Source organism: Ambystoma mexicanum, chromosome 4q, assembly GCF_040938575.1.
Source record: "Ambystoma mexicanum isolate Mex_15411 chromosome 4q, UKY_AmexF1_1, whole genome shotgun sequence".
In the NCBI taxonomy this organism is placed as follows: Eukaryota; Metazoa; Chordata; class Amphibia; order Caudata; family Ambystomatidae; genus Ambystoma; species Ambystoma mexicanum.
Genome location: NC_090928.1, coordinates 1,108,063,922 through 1,108,081,606, shown reverse-complemented (window position 1 = coordinate 1,108,081,606; position 17,685 = coordinate 1,108,063,922). Strand labels below are relative to the sequence as shown.

The 17,685-nt window shown below is 44.9% G+C and overlaps 1 protein-coding gene across 2 annotated transcripts in view; it reads right to left on the bottom strand.

The window, feature by feature from the left end:
• CDC42BPA (CDC42 binding protein kinase alpha) overlaps positions 1 to 17,685 on the bottom strand; it is a 1,600,792-nt gene that overhangs the window by 683,457 nt on the left and 899,650 nt on the right. For both annotated transcript variants that reach the window (XM_069608679.1, XM_069608678.1), the window contains exon 15: positions 12,775 to 13,022. In XM_069608679.1, coding sequence (XP_069464780.1) covers positions 12,775 to 13,022 — 248 coding nt within the window. The remainder of the gene's footprint in view (positions 1 to 12,774; positions 13,023 to 17,685) is intronic.

Below are 17,685 nucleotides of genomic sequence, written 5' to 3'. Positions count from 1 at the left end.
TTCAGCAGTTGTTTGGAAGTGGCGAAGCAGTATTTTGCTTCTGTGTACATTTAGGGACGTGCGCTTTCGAAACGTCAACCTGAGCCCTTTTATGCACACTGGAGGTGCTGCTTTAAGTTTGTTTAAATTATACATCGTGTTGCGCATGTGTAATGAGCACAGAGGACAGCGTCGAGGAAGAGGCACCAGAAGGGCATTCGGACACCGCAGGGTCATGTTTCGATGATTCTGTCGACAAATGGCTGAGGGTTGTGTTTTTAGAGTGTTTATGACCACACCTGGACTGTTTGTGATTATGTGTGCCACTGTCGCTGGGTGTGGTCTCCATAGCAGGACCACTGCAGATCCCATATTTTCCTCAGCATCACTTTGTGCGCCAGAACTGCTGTGCTCCTCTTCTGACTCTTCTGCGCCCGTTGGGATATCTGAATAAGCTTTGGCCTGCATGGCATAGGCAGCCCAATGTTTGGTGCATCGATCCTATAATGTTTTAGGCCAAAAAAGTGGACATGATGAGCAGCATTTTTCGCAATGATTTCTCGGGAGAGACAGCGATTGCACGCCCTGTGTGTGTCCTTTCAGGAGTATTTATTGTTACAGGAAGGGCAGAATTTAAAAAGAGTATTTTCCAAACTGAAGAGGCAGGGAAGTGAAAAGTAGAGTGGAAAGGGAGTCTGTATATATGGCATACACTACTTACCGTAATCGTATTTCTGATGCTTGTTTCCGGGCGCGTTTGTAATATTATCCCTAGTGTGACATCTACTGTACCCATGATCCCTCATGCATTGAGGTCCCTCAGATTTTTTTTGTTTCTGACATGAGGGAGTATGAAGTGTGTGCATGGAGAAGAACATTCGACTCAAAGAGGAGAGGAAGGGTGGGCGCATGTGAATCTAAGCAGATACAAGCATCAGAACTACAATTACGGTCAGTAATGTATGCCTTATGAGGCTTGTATATCAGCTTAGAATCACATGCTTTGCATAGATTAGCAAGCAGTACTTGGGGGGGGGGGTTTGGTGGGTTATTTGAAGGTAGAGCAGCAAAAAGATGTTTTAACACTGCTTGACCCATCTGTGGGTCACCTTTAGAATGTGTATCTAAACAGTAATGTTGTGTGAAGGTCGCAACAGAACTCTAAGTGGCAGCTTTGCAAATGGCGTCTAAGGGCACATTTGCTATGAAAGCTGAAGTAGCCCCTGTTCCCAGAGTTAAAAGTGCTCTAGGCTTGAAGGGTAACGTTTTCGTGGCAAGAGAATAAGTTGGTTGCATTTGACAAAACATTTTGAGATAGCCGAGTTAGAGATAGGATCACCCTCTCCCTCCCTGAGGCTAGAGATACAAAAAAGGTCTGTTTTTCTGAGTGGTTTAGTCTTTTGAAGGAAATAAATGACAGCCCTTCTGACACCTATGGTATGTAGGCTTTTCTCTGCTGCAATCTTTGGGTTTTGGAAGAAAGCAGGAAGTTCTATGGATTGGTTTACGTGGAACATAGAGATACATTTTGGAGAAAATCAAGGATGTGTACGTAGTACTACTTTGTCCTTGTGAATAATGACAAAAGGATCTTGCACTAAAAGTGCTTGTTATTCACTAACTCTCCTTATTGATGTGATAGCAACAAGGAAGGCAGTTTTATATATTAGATGTTTAAAACTGGCTTTGTGCATTGGCCTGAAAGGGCGTCCCCATGAGCTTTGTAAGCACACTAGTCAAGTCCCAGGCGGGAGTTGATTTGAGACTGGTGGGTATAACATGTGCGTACCACACACAGGAACGAAAACCTGAAATACACTTTTTAGCAAATACACATATCAAACAACAAATTATACAGAACTAATAATGTGTAATGGGATTAAAGTAGCCCATAAGCGATGACAGTGACAGAAAAACAGATCCAACAGTGCCTAATAGCACCACCCTCTATTGCGAGGAAGTGGTGATGTGCCACCTGTCTAAGAATGGGCAGAACTAGAGGAACCCACACAGCGGTGTATAGTTGTCAATCTCTTAAAGATTAAGCATCTAGATTAGGGACAAAAACTAAGTGGATATTTTTCAATAAAGTGCCAGAGTGAACACAAACGCACAGATCAACAAGTTAAAAAGATGCCACTGTCTCGGGAACCATAATTATATTCTTCCTGGACCTGTGGATACCTCATTTAAGAGATTTTTCTAATTTTAAGAAACAGAACTGTGAAGAACAATGCGCCTGCTGTTTAAGGGAAGGATCAGTGCAGCTCACTGAAGTGCAATTTTCAACTTCTTCCTACACTTTTATTTAAAAATCAAAACCATTTCGGAACGGTTTCTTTTTCAAATAAAAGTATAGGAACAGTAAAATATATATTTTTTAAATAGAGGAGCACTGCTCCCTACCGTTCCTGCCCACTTCGAACACTGGTTTCATTGGAGAACAAAGAGACAGCTTGAGTAGGTGTGAAAACCATGTTTGTCGCGCCCACATAGGAGCTGTCAGTATCAAGGTTACTTGTTCCTGGTGTAGATGTGGAGTTGGGGGGAAAAGCATATGCAAATATCCCTGACCAGTTCATTAATATGGCGCTCCACTTTGAATTTGAATGGTGAAACCTAGATGCGTAGTTGTGGCATTGTGCATTTTCTTGTATAGCAAAGAGGTCCAAGTACGGAAAGCCTCAGTTTGTGAAGACACTGTGTAGGACGTCTGCATTCAACTGCCATTCGTGTTCCGATGACAGTCGTGCACTTCTGCTTAGTAAGTGTGCTAGAGAATTGTGTTCCCCTGAAACATGTTGTGCTAGGAGAAACATGTTGTGTTGTAGTTCCCACAGCCAAATTTTCTGGGATAGTCTGGACAGTCCTGGAGAGTGTGTTCCTCCCTGCTTGTGGAACATGGCTGAGGTGCTGCCTGTTGGTTTGAGCACTATCTTCTTTACTAGCTGCTGTTTGAATGCCTGCAGAGCTTTGAAGACTGCTACCAGTTCCAAAAGGTTGATATTTTTCTTGGTTAATGCTTGTGTCCACACCCCATGCACAGTGTGTTGGAGAAAATGAGTTCCCCACCCTGACAGTAATGCCTCTGTAGTGAGAGTGGCCTCGATTTCTGCGGTGTTGAATGGCTTGCCCTTTAAAAGGGTTTCCTTTGTCCACCATGCATAGATGGAGCAAGAGGATCCGAAACCACAACTATATAGTCCCACTGTCCGCTTGTGTGTGACCATTGTTTCGATAGCCACTCTTGCATTGGACGCATGCAAAACCGGCTGTGTGGCACAAGGCAAATGCAGGAAGCCATCATACACAGAAGGTGTATGGCCTTTCGCACGGTTTCCCGACGATCGATTATGCATTGAGGTATTTGAAACAGCATGTTTTGTACCCTCTCGTTGGAGAGAAAAATTAGGCAGTCTTCTGTTTGGATTAGTGCTCCTAGAAATTGTTATACCCGATTGGGACTAGACTTGACTTTTTCTCGCTGATCGAGAAGCCTAATTTGAACAGAACATTGAGTATTTTGCTGACACAACTGAGAGGTGTTTCCTGTTATTAGCCAGTCGTCTAGGTAAGGGTACACTGGAATGGACTGCCTCCGTAGGTGTGCGGGCACCACTGCACAGAGTTTTGTAAACACTTGTGGTGCTGAGCGTCTGCCAAATGGTAGCACTTTGAAATTGATGGTGCTTGTCTCCCACTTTCAATCTTAGGTATTTTTCTGTGCGCTGGCAACATCGAAATATGAAGTATGCATCTTTCATGTCTAATGTTGCCATGAAATTCACCTGTTTTAACAGAGGAATTACTTCCTGCAGCTGTGTCATACGCAGGTCTAAAGCTGGGCGCATTGTTGGAGCTTTCTTTGGAACAAGAAAGTACACTGAATAAATACCTTGGGTTTCTTCCAGAGGTGGAACTAGCTCTATTGCTCCATGTTGTAATAGTGTTAAAACCTCTTGTAAAATTGAGTGATGTTCTGACAACATACTTCTTGCTCGAGGAGGATGGCGGCGAGGGGTTTCTAGGAATTTTACGGAATAACTTTTGGCCATAGTTGTTAGCACCCAGTGATCTGATGTTATCCCCTCCCATGTGTGGGTGAAATATGTTATGTGACCCCCTACAGAGGAGGCATGGGAGGGTACCTGGACTGGAGAATCATTTGCTAGAGAGGGCAGTAGAGCCTCTAGAGGCTGCAATGCTGCCAGACCTCTTCTAAACCCTCCTTGTTGACTGCTTTGAAAAGATGAGGATTGGCTTTGGGGATTGTACCAAGAAGACGAGGAGTCTCCAAAGCAAGACTGTGAGGCTCTTGAGAAACCCTGGCTCGTAAAAAAGAATGCTGAGTATTGACGGCACCTCGATGGATAAAGGGTCTATTAGAAATCTGCCCTAGTGTTTTTAGGGTTTCATGATCCTTTTTGGTGGCCTCTGACTGTTTGTCTACTGCCTTGTCAAAGAGGGCAGTATTTTCAACAGGCATATTTATTAAAGTTGCCCGAGTCTCGGGTTTCAACCCTGAATCCCAAAGCAATGAACAGCATTTGAGCAACGTGCCCTCAGTTATCACTCTACCAGAAGTGTCTGCTGAATCGATTGTTTTTTAAAATATTCTTGGATACTTGGTAGAAATTTTGAGTCGGTGGGACCTAAATGATTCAGGGACGGAATCCAGGTATTTCATCCCACCCAGTATTATTATAACACGCAAGCATAGTAGTATTGTTTGCTATGAAAGTCAAATATGCCCCAGAGATGGTCACTCTCTTGCCCAGGGTATACAATCTTTTCCACTCTTTATTGGGTGGTTCTTCAGCACTAGACAGGGGCACGCCACCTTTTTCCTAGTGGTGGTGAAAACGAGTGACTCAGGTTTTACATGACCTTTAATGTAAAGAGGGTCTGAAGGTGTTGGCTTAATAAAAGTTTCTATCCTGGGGTTGACTGCACAAGTAAGTGAAGGTGTTGTTCGAGATGGGGCAATTCTCTTTTTAATAGACTGCAAGGGAGGAACAGCCTGACAGATGGATTTTCTCTCATTTAAAATATAATCTATGAAATCAGTATCCTACACTGTCTCCTGTTTGAATATTAAAATGATTAGCATCCCTTTTCAACAAGCCGTTGAATAAAAGCTGATCATCAATGGGAGAAACGTGACCACCATCAGGTGTAACATCCGAAGGTCAGGGTCATACTCATCATAGTTATCGGGATCATCTCGGTCATCATACCACACACGTCTTGATCTTCCTCCCTCTGATCTTGATAACAGTCATGAGAGGCTTGAGTGTCAAGATAAGATTGCTCAGTAATGTTCACAATTGTATGAGTGGGAGAAGGATGACGCCTTGGGGATTTAGCTAAAGGCAGTCCCGTTTTTAAGTCTAAGGTGTTATGCTTAATCGGGTACTTTTCTATGAATGAAAAAGAGGAGACCTTATTCACAGTAACCTAGAAATGTTCTCTAGATCAGGTACCTGTCTTGGGTGTTTCAGGTAGAGGGAACACAATAGCTTCAGAAATCCTCCCTAGGCCTTTTCTTTTGGAGCGACTGAGATAAAGGGGAAGTAGCCCCAGTATATTCTGGCCCCTTTTGTTGGACAGTCGGTGTGTGTATTCGTGTGACTTTTCATGGTTTGTTTCCTTGCTAGAATTCGTTTTGTGAGGTTTTGACATGTGTTTCGGCATTTGTGAAACATCCATAGAGGGATTCTGATGCAAGTCCACTGGCGCCTGTTTAGTATATTCGCCTTGCGCTAGTTGCGGGTGCTAAAGCACAGTGGGCTTATGATCAGTAGGCCACGAGATGCCTTCTGCCGGTGTGTGGCCTATCGACGCATCTGTAGAAGAATGGCTTAGGGTTGTGTGCTTTTTAAGTGTGTATGTGTGAGTGTCTTTGTCGGCAGTAGTCTTCCACATAACAGCGCAATGCAACTGCCTTTCGGGTGGCGGATTGACACGCGCAAGCTGGAAGGATCCCTTGAAATGTCTTTGGGTTCCAAAATGGAGCTGTCGATGTCTTGGCCTTCCGGGTCTGACTCAAAGATGCCGGTCGGGGTCTCAGACTCTGCCATCATGGCATGAGCACCCACTGTTTGGCGCATCATTCTTTAAGAGTTTTGGACCTATACAACTTGCACAACACACCTCTAGCTGGTCTCGGGGAAGGCAGTGGTTACACTGCCTTGATGGGTGTCTTTCCACAGGTACTGTCTGTTGCAAGATGGAGAGAATTTAAAAGGAGTTCTCTCCATTGCTATATTTTTGGGAAAAGGCAACTAGACAAAGGCAGTATATATGGCAAGTGGAAGTATGCATTCTCTAATTTAAGTAACCAGTCCCCTCACTCTCCCTACTGCAAGGCAGAATCCTAGTGTAGGCCGAAGCCTGTCACCAAATCGGAGGACACGTCAGATTCGGCAGTCGGAAAGTCTTCAGGATGTTCGTCGAAACGTGTGTCGAACTGCGACCGTCGAAAGATGTTTAAATTGTAATTAATAACTCTGAAAAGTAGCAGCCCTACAGACTCTGCGTAACACGTCCGACCACGATGGCAGAAAAAAACAATCTGAGGGACTGTGACACATGAGGGATCATGTGTACAGTAGATGTCACACTAGGCATGATATTACAAACACACCCAGTCACCGTTCCTTTTCGGACTTCGAAAACAACATGTGCAATACTCTGCACCTACCACGAGATGTCGGCCAATGCAAAGCATGCAATTCTAAGCAGATCCACAAGCCTCAGAAATATACCTTCTCTAAGAGAAAGAGAAAATAGAATCCATCCCCACTCTTCCTACTGTACGGGCTGTAGCCTGGTTAAGGCCAAAGCAGCGATCTGTCGGAAATGCAGACAGTCGTAAAAACGCTTCTTCTCTCTGCTATGGTGTCGATCATCGAAGATGTTTTAAGAAACGGTTGCGAACCACGAGCTCCGCAGTATGCGACCAACCACGATGGCGGAAAAAAACCATCTGAGGGACCTCTGTGCATGAAGGACCATGGGTAGATACATGTCACACTAGTCTTATTTATCTAGCAAAAAATTAGACTAAGATTTTTACAAGCACATAAAGACAAAAGCCTTGAGAAAGCTAAGTGCAGTCAGAAACTTTGTCAAATCTCAAACAGGATTTGACCATGAAAGGATTAGTTTTAGTCTGTAAACAAAGCATCGTGCCCACTAGTATATATGGCCTGGATGGCTGTGAGTTTATAAAACCAAAGAAAATGGCACGAATCAAAGGCGTTATTTTAAAGCGTTAATTTAAGAAAGATACTGGGCTTAACTAACAACATACCGGTTATCCTTATTTGCCTGAAACGCTATTTAATCTCCCTTCAAACTTTGAGGAAAATGAGAAGCTGTGGGCTTTCTTTGAAAATTATCAAATTACAAGACATACCTATATATGATTTGTTGGGAAGTGAATTCGACAAACAGGGTAAAGAGTTACTAAACCTTTTAAGAACCAGATGTAACAAATTCACAGAAACAATTGGCTGGGTTATCAATTGGGAGTTAGACATCTGCACCTTAATAAGCAACTTCTGGCGAAGGCCAAGGTTTGGGACCATTGCAAGAACATTGTAGTTTAGAATGAATACAAGTCAAACCAAAACCTAATAGAGCGAATGTTTGTTTTGACTTGAAAACAGTTAATGTCATTACGCTGTAATTTACTACCGTGGCTGGCATTGACGGGTCCCTGCATAGAAAATACACGGGCCGAATGCTACTGTTGACTCTGTAAAGGAAGGAACCCATAAAGGCATCTATTAACTCAGAGTAGCGTACTAAACCTAAAGGGTGGCATAGTTTTAGGTCGGTTTGTATTTAACTATTCCAATTTTTCGGGGTATGTACTTGATGGGTACTCGGCAATCATTGGTAATTGTGATTATAGCACTTTGGCAGGAAATAACTAAGCCACTGAAGTAAGAGGTAGTCCGCCAAAGTCCAAACAGAAATTGAAATTGTTTTATTGTTATGTAATAAGTGAATGTGTAATGATAATTTACTTTTGTACTCTTGCATTTAAAGAAGTGTGAAACTTTTTATTATAGCTTTAACACACTTAATACACACATTTAAAAAACAATTCTTATAGAAATCAACAGGGCAAAGTCAATAGGAAGAGGCAGTTAAGTCCCAGTTCTACTGCAGAAGGGCAGATTTGACAGCAGACAACCCCAGGGGGACCAGCCGAGACCCAAATGAGGAGTTTCTGTGGTCGGTATGAGAACCACGAGCCACAGAAAAGGATGCAGCACGGAGAGAAAAATCCCCAATGTAATGCAAGAGAGAAATGTGGTTCTGAACTGCATGCTAATAGTCTCGACATTTGACCACAGGGACCTTTAAGGATAAGGATCATGGACAACCCACCATCCCAGTACCCCCACCAGTGGAACCTGCGGAACACGAAAGGCCTGGCCCAGCACAAAGGTGTAGCCAGCAGGAGGACAGTTCAGACCCAGGAAGTATGACCAGTAGCCAAAATCCCTAACTGGATACCTCTCTATGGTTGAGCATACAGACAGTATGGCTAGATCTGGTCCTTAAAATGCAGCAATGGCAAAAAATACTACATCAGGTAAGTAAACCTGCTTTACGTAAAATGTCAGTAGAATTATGAGCTTAGGTACAATGCTTCCCTGTACGTACCACCTCTCACAAGGCTGGCCTAAACCAGCACACAATTCACAATAGGGGATAGGAAAAAGGGTTAGGTGGCAAGCAAACTGGTTGCCCCCTAAATCTGACACCACACCCCTACCACCCTCACAGGATGTGATATGGCTAGCCTAGTACAGGTATTAGAGTAAACAATTCAAAAGTAATAAGGAGGATGTCTCACTGGGCTAACAAAGATCCCACTTGGATCCAACAGCCATTTTAGGTATGCCTCATGATTTCTCTAATCAATGGAACCCCTAAGAAAATGGCTCACTGCAAAACATTATTGCTACCCAAATGGCTACCAAAAGAGTAGCATTTGGATACCAATTAAATCAATTATCTTGCACCCTTGTTAAAGCCAAAACTAAATAACTGCCACTTGTCTACCCCCTAAAACCAACAAAGGCGGATTGTATCACCCTAGAGAGCATATTGGGTGTTTAAGAAGCACCCCTGGTGTCTTGGATGCCTTGTGGGCGACCCAGGACTATACACCCTCAATGATTGAAATGGGATTGAAGTGCAGGGGGACCTCAGTCACGTTGATCCCCCAAAAAAGAAAAGTGATGAAAAAATGAAAAGAGAAACTCTAAAATGGGCGTACAAAATTTCCAAAAATTGAATTCTGTCTCAACAGTCAACATAAGAGAGTATCATTACATACACACCCATATTCAATGCCTACATTTATCTAAATGTAGAGGAAAAACAAAAGATTTAAAATGTCCAGATACAACCAACAGATGGAAGCAAGCATACAGTGCAGATTGAAATCTATTTGTGCTACCCACAAATCTTAATACCTCTCCTGGTAAACAGTCAATATGAAATCTTTCTGCTTTGCGACATGCCGCCAAAATATACAACAATACGGATAACTAAAAGTTCAGAATGCAATTTACCACCTTTCAGGCAATGTTTTCACACTTGACTCAATGAACTGGCGACCAACAAAAGACACATGAGTATAGTTAAAAATATAAATAAAGATGCAGGCCTGTTGGCGGATTGTAACTCTACTAGGGTGATATTTTTCTTAACGGGTACCACTATAATTAAAAGTTACTCACAGTAGTGACTAGAGTACTCCTAGTCCTTAGTCCCCTTTCCTCCATCCTTATGGGTGCCCCCACGCTGGGGGATGCCCATAAGGATGTAGGAAACGGTACAGGATGCATGAGTATAGAAAGGACTTGGAGGCTGGACTTGGGAGTTTTGAAAAAAAAAACTGTGTTTAGAGAGGATGCAGAGAAAGAAGGCCGGAAATATCTTTTCCTAAATACTGCCACGAAAACATTGCCAGGTATTCACTGGGATGGCCTTAATGTAGTGGTGAAGGAAAAAGGTATAGCTCCAGCTTCATCACTGAGAGGGATTCAAAGAGGCCCTTCTAATAGAGTTAATTTCCCTTGAGACGCAACACAAGATGAAACCAAATAGAGTTTGTGTAGGCTATTGGCTGCTCTTGAGGGGCAAATACACACTTTAAGAACATGCAAATCTGGTAGGCTTTTGGGCAGTCTTATTAAAGCGAAGGAAAGTAAATTGTGTATTCAGACTATTAGGATAGGAGTGGAGAGATACATTTCACAAAAGGGACTCTTTCCTTTTACCAGGCACTTTATGGTGTGGGTGACCCCAAACACTGAACCCAGGAAGAATACCTGTGAAGCTCAAAAAGACTTGCTGGATCCTCCAATAGCACTTGACAAAGTCTCTGAATGTGAACGATTGCCATCTGGGCAAGGATCTAGAAGCCCTGAACTTTTTGATTTGTATTAGTTAATAAAATGATGTGGGTAATTAAAAGGGAAATCTGATGATTGTTTGCTTTCCCCCCTCCTTTTGGCACTGGCGATGGAACCATTTGTGGAAATGATAAGGGGGAATGATAACATCAAGGGAACACATAAAATTAAAATTGTAGACCATGTAATTCTTTCCCTATCGTGGCCAGTGGAGTTATAAGGGAAACCGAGCAATATGCGAAAGTATTGGGATTTAAAGTAAACATTAATAAAGTCTCAAATAAATCTTGATCCTAGCGATACCTTCAGATGTTAGAACAATGCTTGGGTCTCTTTAAGTGGTTAAATAGATCGCCAAGATATCTTGATAGCAATCTCATATGAATTGAAGAGCTTAAGGGAGACTTGGGGAAATGGTAACACGTCTGCCTTTTGTGGCTGAGATGGCCGCCGGCCTAGCAGGATCTGCTGTGTGCTTGTCTGCCATCTTTGGGCCTTTGGCCATGCCCTGGGAGGGAGGGCGCGAAGGCCCCATGACACATGCTTGGCCCTAAAACCTGAAACAGAAGCCTCAACCTCAGAGATGGCTCTGGTAGGCTCACGACCCTCGGCCCGCTGGCTGGGAATAGAATCGACCTGCACAACTACCTCGGAGGTGGCTGCGGTAGGCTAGAAGCCCTCAGCTACAGAGCTAGTAGTTGTGTTGGATTGTGCTACGGATTGACTCTTTGAGGTGAAAAATGACTATCCCTTGCCCACTGGGGCCGTTCTTAGCGGCCATGGCTACCCCCAAACCGGGTACCGGGTCCGGGTCCCGAAAATGGGGAATTACACGGGCCATTCCAACCGTAATTCCCTTTCGCGGGACTCGCGCCCAGTACATCCCCATTCCCATTTGAGCCCACATAGGGCTCAATGGGAATGGGGAGGATGCTAAAAACGGGCCCGTTAATGACGGGACCGTTAGCATCTTGGTCTGCTAGCGGGTCCCGCTCTGCACATCTGGTCTGGCCAGGCATCCAGAGCGGGACCCGCTGCAGACCTATGTGGCGGCCCGGAATGAACAGTGCCAGTCCCTTACCGGCACCGTTCATTCCGGGGCCGCCATCGTTGTAATGAGGCCCATTGTATTTCTAAGATATAGGTTATCGTAATATCAACAGGTGAACAAGGACCTGGAGTTACACAACTAAATGGTAAAAGGAGTTGGGATATGACATTTCTGAGGAAAGGTGGGAAAAATACATAGGATAGGTGAATTTAAAAAGCTTCCATCTGTACATTAAAGGTAGAAACACAAATCAAGTTTGTAAATATAAATAGGTGGTACTGTATCCCTTCGACACTACACATTCTCTAGCAGAAACAGCGATAGATGCTGGGGAGGAGCGAACTTGCATATTTTCTGGATCTGTTGTGCACTTTAAGTCTTTTGGAGTGAGGTAAATTTGTGGATTAAAAAGATAAAGATTGTACGCTTTACACAATTTCAGTGCCTCTGAGAATCCCTAACAATATAGAGGACTTGCAAAACCAAGGACTCTGGGATATTGTTACTAATGTAACCTTTATGGCTACCTGGTGATTACTTAAGAGATCTTTTAGCATAGACATCCCCAACTTAAATCAATGGCTGCGCAATTGTGGCAATGGCGATATTGAATGCACCAATAAGGGGATCGGGCAGGAAATCTGGGAGAGTGTGCTCTACTTTGCTAAGGCACATGATGGATGATATAAGAGGCCTCCCCCGTCTGCTTCGCGTGAGAGCACTATATATGTTTTACTTGATCTCTTCAAATGAAGAACAGGACTTCCTTTTTCCTCCCTTAATGAATACTTGAAATAGTGCATGGAGGGTTGTTGATTTGTGATCTATTATTGATTATTATAAATACTAAATCGAAAAGGTGGGGAGAGGAAGAGGTCATCAATGTGGGACAAAGATATGTTCAATGTAATGAGTGGCTGTTACAGTTGATAGATGGGAAGGACAAAATGAAATAAAAAGAATTAGAAACCAATATACATAAAGGTGGAAATTACTGTGCTTATAAAAGCTCTATAATGCACTTAATGCCAACCGTGGATGCTTTCACATGGTATCACAACTTGGTGACATACCTTTCCTTTCATAACACTCACTTCTCTCCAGCACTATTATGCCATTTGAAACTGTAAACTTTCAGATACTTTGAGATATTTGACTTAAAAAACACATTGATTTAATTGGGCAAATACTCTGTAATGTCATGAAGTGTGCTTTTCTCTTTCATGTTTGAAAGAGATACATTGGAACAAAGGTTCCGCTGACTTTTGAAGCTTTGAATGTGGGAAAAAGCACACTTGCCTCTCTCTCCTTGTCTTTTCTAATTTGTCCTTTAAGATCATGATTTCCTTCTTCAAGGCGAGCTGATGGCTCTCAGCGTCACGCAGCTCCTTCTTCAGGTTCCGGATTTCAGTTGCACGCAACGCTTCCCTTTTGGACAGTTCCTCCTCATAAAAAACATTTTTCCTCTCCAGGTCAGCTTTCAGTTTGCTGATCTCTTGCTGATGCTCTGTGCTGCTAACTCCTGGTGACCGACCAACATGTTTTTGCTAGACAAAAGTAAACACTTTATATTAATGTGCTGCATTTCAGTAGAGAATGCATTTATTTCCACATGCACAATAAAAAGCCATGTGTGCCCATTGCCTTGTAAAACAGGCCTCAAAGAACAAAGAAGACTTGGGGTGGGGAGGAGTACAATATAACAATATAAGAAGATTACAACTAAAATGAAAAACAGAGCCTTGAGCAGACCAGGAAAACAAAGGACTACTGGGATATTCAGAATTGCTAGTATAAGCTTTACAGGTCTCAAAAAGTAGGTGCTGTATGCTTGAAGTAGCATATTCGCTACTATCTTCAAGAAACAACCATTTGCACTACCTGCCATTTACTCACCAGATCAATGTAAATCTCAAACATGAGGAATTTTCCTATTCAAGTCCTAATGAACCCAATGCTGCCAGCAGTGCAAGCAGCAAGAACGTATGCCTTTTGAACCGATAGTCCCCCTGAGGGTGGTACTCAGCAGGTGGGTCTCATTGGGAGGTGTGCCCACCTTACCATAACCCACCTTCCTCACCAACGCCCTGTTTCCTTAAAACCAGTAAGGTAAGAAGTATTGGGACAAGGAAGAGTTTGGGCTCCTCAAGGGACCTACATCCCTTATGTACTGAGACGAGGGAAGAGACCAACTGACTCCCTGGGAGTCCTCAGGATCAGTAGTGGGATGAGGAGGAAGGGGGTGGGAGGGGGAGAATAAAGAGCACCTCTATAAACCATATTGAGCGGTCTAGTCTTTACAGGCTTCCGATTGGCGGAGGTACAACTAAAATAGAAGAGGGAAATGCAAACAGAGAGAGAGATCCGGCCTGAGGAACCGGGAGTTGCGAAGCCTGTTGTCAGAAGCCAAAAGAAGCAGTTGAGGACGGGGCGCCTGCCTGTCGGCAGAGATGTTCTCGAGAGGTCCAACGTGGTTGGGTCCTGTCTGGAAGCAGGAGGAGGAATCACTAGCTGGTTGTGACAGACGGAGCGAGTGGTCCACCTCAAACGTGCCACCCAAAAGAAGGAAGCTGCTGCGGAGCCGAGGGGGTTGGAAGAAGGAGGAGGTACCTGAATGGGTGTGAGAGACACAGCAGCCAAGGGAGACTGGTGAGCAACCAGAAGAGGGTTGGGAGAATGTGAGGCTTTCTGGGAACCCAGAGGGACAATACGGTAGTGAGACAAAGGTTTGGGAACCGCACCCAATAAGGAGTGACATCAGGAGGAGTCTTCTTCCTGGGAGTCCCTGGCGGACTGGGAGATCAGGGCTGCCTAGACCACGGGAGAGAGAAAGAAACCAATACCAAAGGGGTCTGAGACCCAAGAGAAATAAACCAATACATGGGGGTCTGGGACCTAATAAGAAGAATACCTGGCAGGATAGTAAACCAGGTATAATCATTGATCAACGAGAAGAGCTAAGAAGGGTCTGGGACCCACATCCAATAACAAACTGCCTGCCAAATGATTGTCATAGTCAGAGTACCTGGCAGGGCAGTGAACCAGGTGGGCTGTGAACATTGTGAGAAAGGCCAGGGGAAGGAGGACATACCCCCTTGTGTTGATGAACATTGTGAAAGAAGCCAAGAGAAAGAAGTCCTTCTCTAAACAAGAGCTCACCGCTTTCTCCCAATAGAGAAGTTAGTCATTAACTCCAGGCACTTTCATAGCGGGGTTGGTTGGGAGGGTGAGGAGTAAGGAAGGGCCTCCGAGTAAGAAGAGGACTCTTGATGTCACTCCTTATTGGGTGCGGGTCCCAGACCTGTGTCTCACTACGGTATTGTGTCTGCATTTGTATGCTGCTGCCGCCCTGCAACATGGGATTGGGCAACATGTTTGTGCCACCTAAACTGACTGTCTGCATCTATATGTTGTTGCCGCCCTACAATATGGGGATTGGGCAACATGTTTGTGCCACCTAAACTGACTTCCTGCATTTGCAACATGGGGTTAGGCAACATGTATGTTTTTTGCAACCTCTTATGTAACTAAGTATGCCGCCGCCCTGCAACATGGGGTTAGACAACATGCATCTTTTTTCAAGCACTTATGTATCTAAGTAAGCCACCCTGCAACAGGGGGTTAGGCAACCAGTATGTTTTGCAAGCACTTATCCGCCTTCTGTAACAGCGCCACGATACAAGGGTTGTAGTGCGCTTTATAAATGCAAATAAAATAAATAATCTGCGGGAGAAGAATCCATAGAAAGAACATTATGGTAAGCAGTTTCAATTAATTGCTTTTCTCCCGCAGATTCCTCATTAGATGGACTCCACAAGCAGTATGTGTGAAGGACGCGGGATGAACGTCACTATACAAGGAAACTTTGTAAAACCGCTCTCCCAAAACGAGCATCAGCTCAATGGGCTACATCCAAGCAAGTAGTGTTTGGTGAAGGTATGCAGTGAGGACCAAGTTGCACTCAGCAGATGTCACTCAGTGGCACCCCCCTTTGCAGATCCGAAGAGGCAGTCACCTCAATTGTGGAGTGGGCTCGGCTGCCCAGGGGTAATTACTTCCCTGCACTGAGGTAGCATTGTGAAATGCAGACTGTAATCCACCTAGAGATGGTTTGCTTGGAGACAGCCAAAGCCTTTTTCGCCATCGAGAAGGCTACGAACAATTGGTCCACTTTCCTAAACTCTGCCATTTTCAAAACATAAAAGCTAAGAGTCCTCTTCAGGTCTAGGTTATGGAACTGCTCCACCTCTTTGGAAGGGTGCAGAGGCGGGTAAAAAACTGGCAGTCCAATAGCCTGAGACAAATGGAACTCCGAGACCATTTTGGGTAAAAACCCTGGTCGTACCGTAAGGGAAACTTTCTCCCTGAAAAAAAAGAGGCTTGCATAACAAGGCCTGCAGCTCACTGACCTGTCTGGCTGATGTAATGGCCACCAAAAAAGCATTCTTTAAAAGTGAGCAAATGAATGGAGCAAGAATGAAAGGGCTTAAAGGGAGCCGCCATGAGGAAAGTGAGAACCAAGTTAAGGTCCCAGTTTGGGACAACAAAGGGGACAAGGCCCTTCAGGAATCGGGCTATAAACAGGATCGTAAAGAAAGACCCTTGATCGGAGACCTTTGGAACACAGACAAAGCCGTCAAGAATCCTTTGACTGTGGGACCTGAAGGCCCGACGAGGCCAGTGACAGAAAGATCTCCATCACCGTAGTGGTGGGGTAAGAGATGGGTTAAAATCAATCTTGCGTTCCTGCACCATGCCTCAAATTGTCTCCACCTGCAAGCATACAGCAATCTTGTTGAAGCTCTACATGAAGCCAGTAGTACCTCTAGTACCTCCTCCAAGAGGTCCCAGTCGTCATACCTCAGCCTCTCAAGAGCCATGGATGTAGTTTGAGGGATTCCGTGTTCAGGTGGAGTACCCAACCTTCCGACTGACACATGAGATCCGGCCGTCGAGGCAATCTGGGAGGTGGGCAGATGGCCAAGTCCAGGAGATCCGAGTACCACTTTCTCCTTGCCAAATCTGGGGCGATCAACCTCCTGACAACCACGGAATGACGGCAATTGTAGGAAAGGCCTAGTGGAGATCGAAGGTCCACTCTACCAGAAATGCATCCACCAGTGCACCTCTCGCAGGGAATTCCCTCAAGCAAAACTGCCTACACTGTGGCAAACAGATCCACCAATGGGGTACCCCACTGAGAGGAGACCTCCTCTAGGACTTCTTGGCAGACTTCCTACTTTTGTGGTGAGACCATGCCCTGCCTGCACAGAGCGTCTGCCAATCCATTCTCTGCCCCTGCCAGATGTACTGCTGAGACCAAGATCTGATTCTCTAAAAGCTAGAACCGCAACTGCATCTCCTCGCTGCAAAGGGGAATGCACACCACCTTGCTTGCCCTGTAGTGTCTGTCATAATCAGGACATGCTTACCCCTTTTAGAGGGCGCAAATGCTTTCAGGGCTAGCCTGATCATGCCACTGAGCTTCACCGCGGACCACAGACAGCTCACCTGCAATTCCTCGCAGTGAACGCCTCCACCCTTCACTGACGCAATAGTGACCACCCTGGCCTGGAGCCACAGAGAGCCAGATAGCTTCCCCTGCCAACCTGTTCTCACTGCTGGCCCACCAAGAGAGATCGTTGGCCACCAACCTGGACACTTTCAGAATGTATTTTGAAGTGCCGACATACTGGTAGCATTGAGCCTGCAGTCTGGCCCCTGGCACTAGAAAAATGCAAGAGGCCATGAGACCTATGAGGCAGAGGAAGGAAGCCGCTGGTAAGGTGTTGTGGCACTGGAACAGCTGAACTATCTGCAGCACACTGGCGATTCTGTACCGGGGGGGGGGATTAAGGAGGGAGACCATCCCCACCCGAGTGTCCAGGACCACTCCGATGAACTGGAGCCTCTGTGTTAGTGTTGTGTGGGACCTCTGTAAGTTCAGGGATAAGCCCAGCTTGTGGAGTAGGGAGAAGGTCTCCTTGAGATGGGACAACACTTTCTCAGTCGACTTCCCTCGAATCAGCCAGTCGTCCAGGTATGGGAATGCATGGATGCTAGATCTCCTGAGGTGAGCCGCGACTCCTGCGTGAGCTTGGCGAAGACCCACGGGCAGAGGTCAACCCAAAGCAGAGCATCTTGGAACTGGTAGTACTTGTCCCCTATGAGGAATCTCAGGAATTTTGGTAGATCGGCACATGGAAAAAT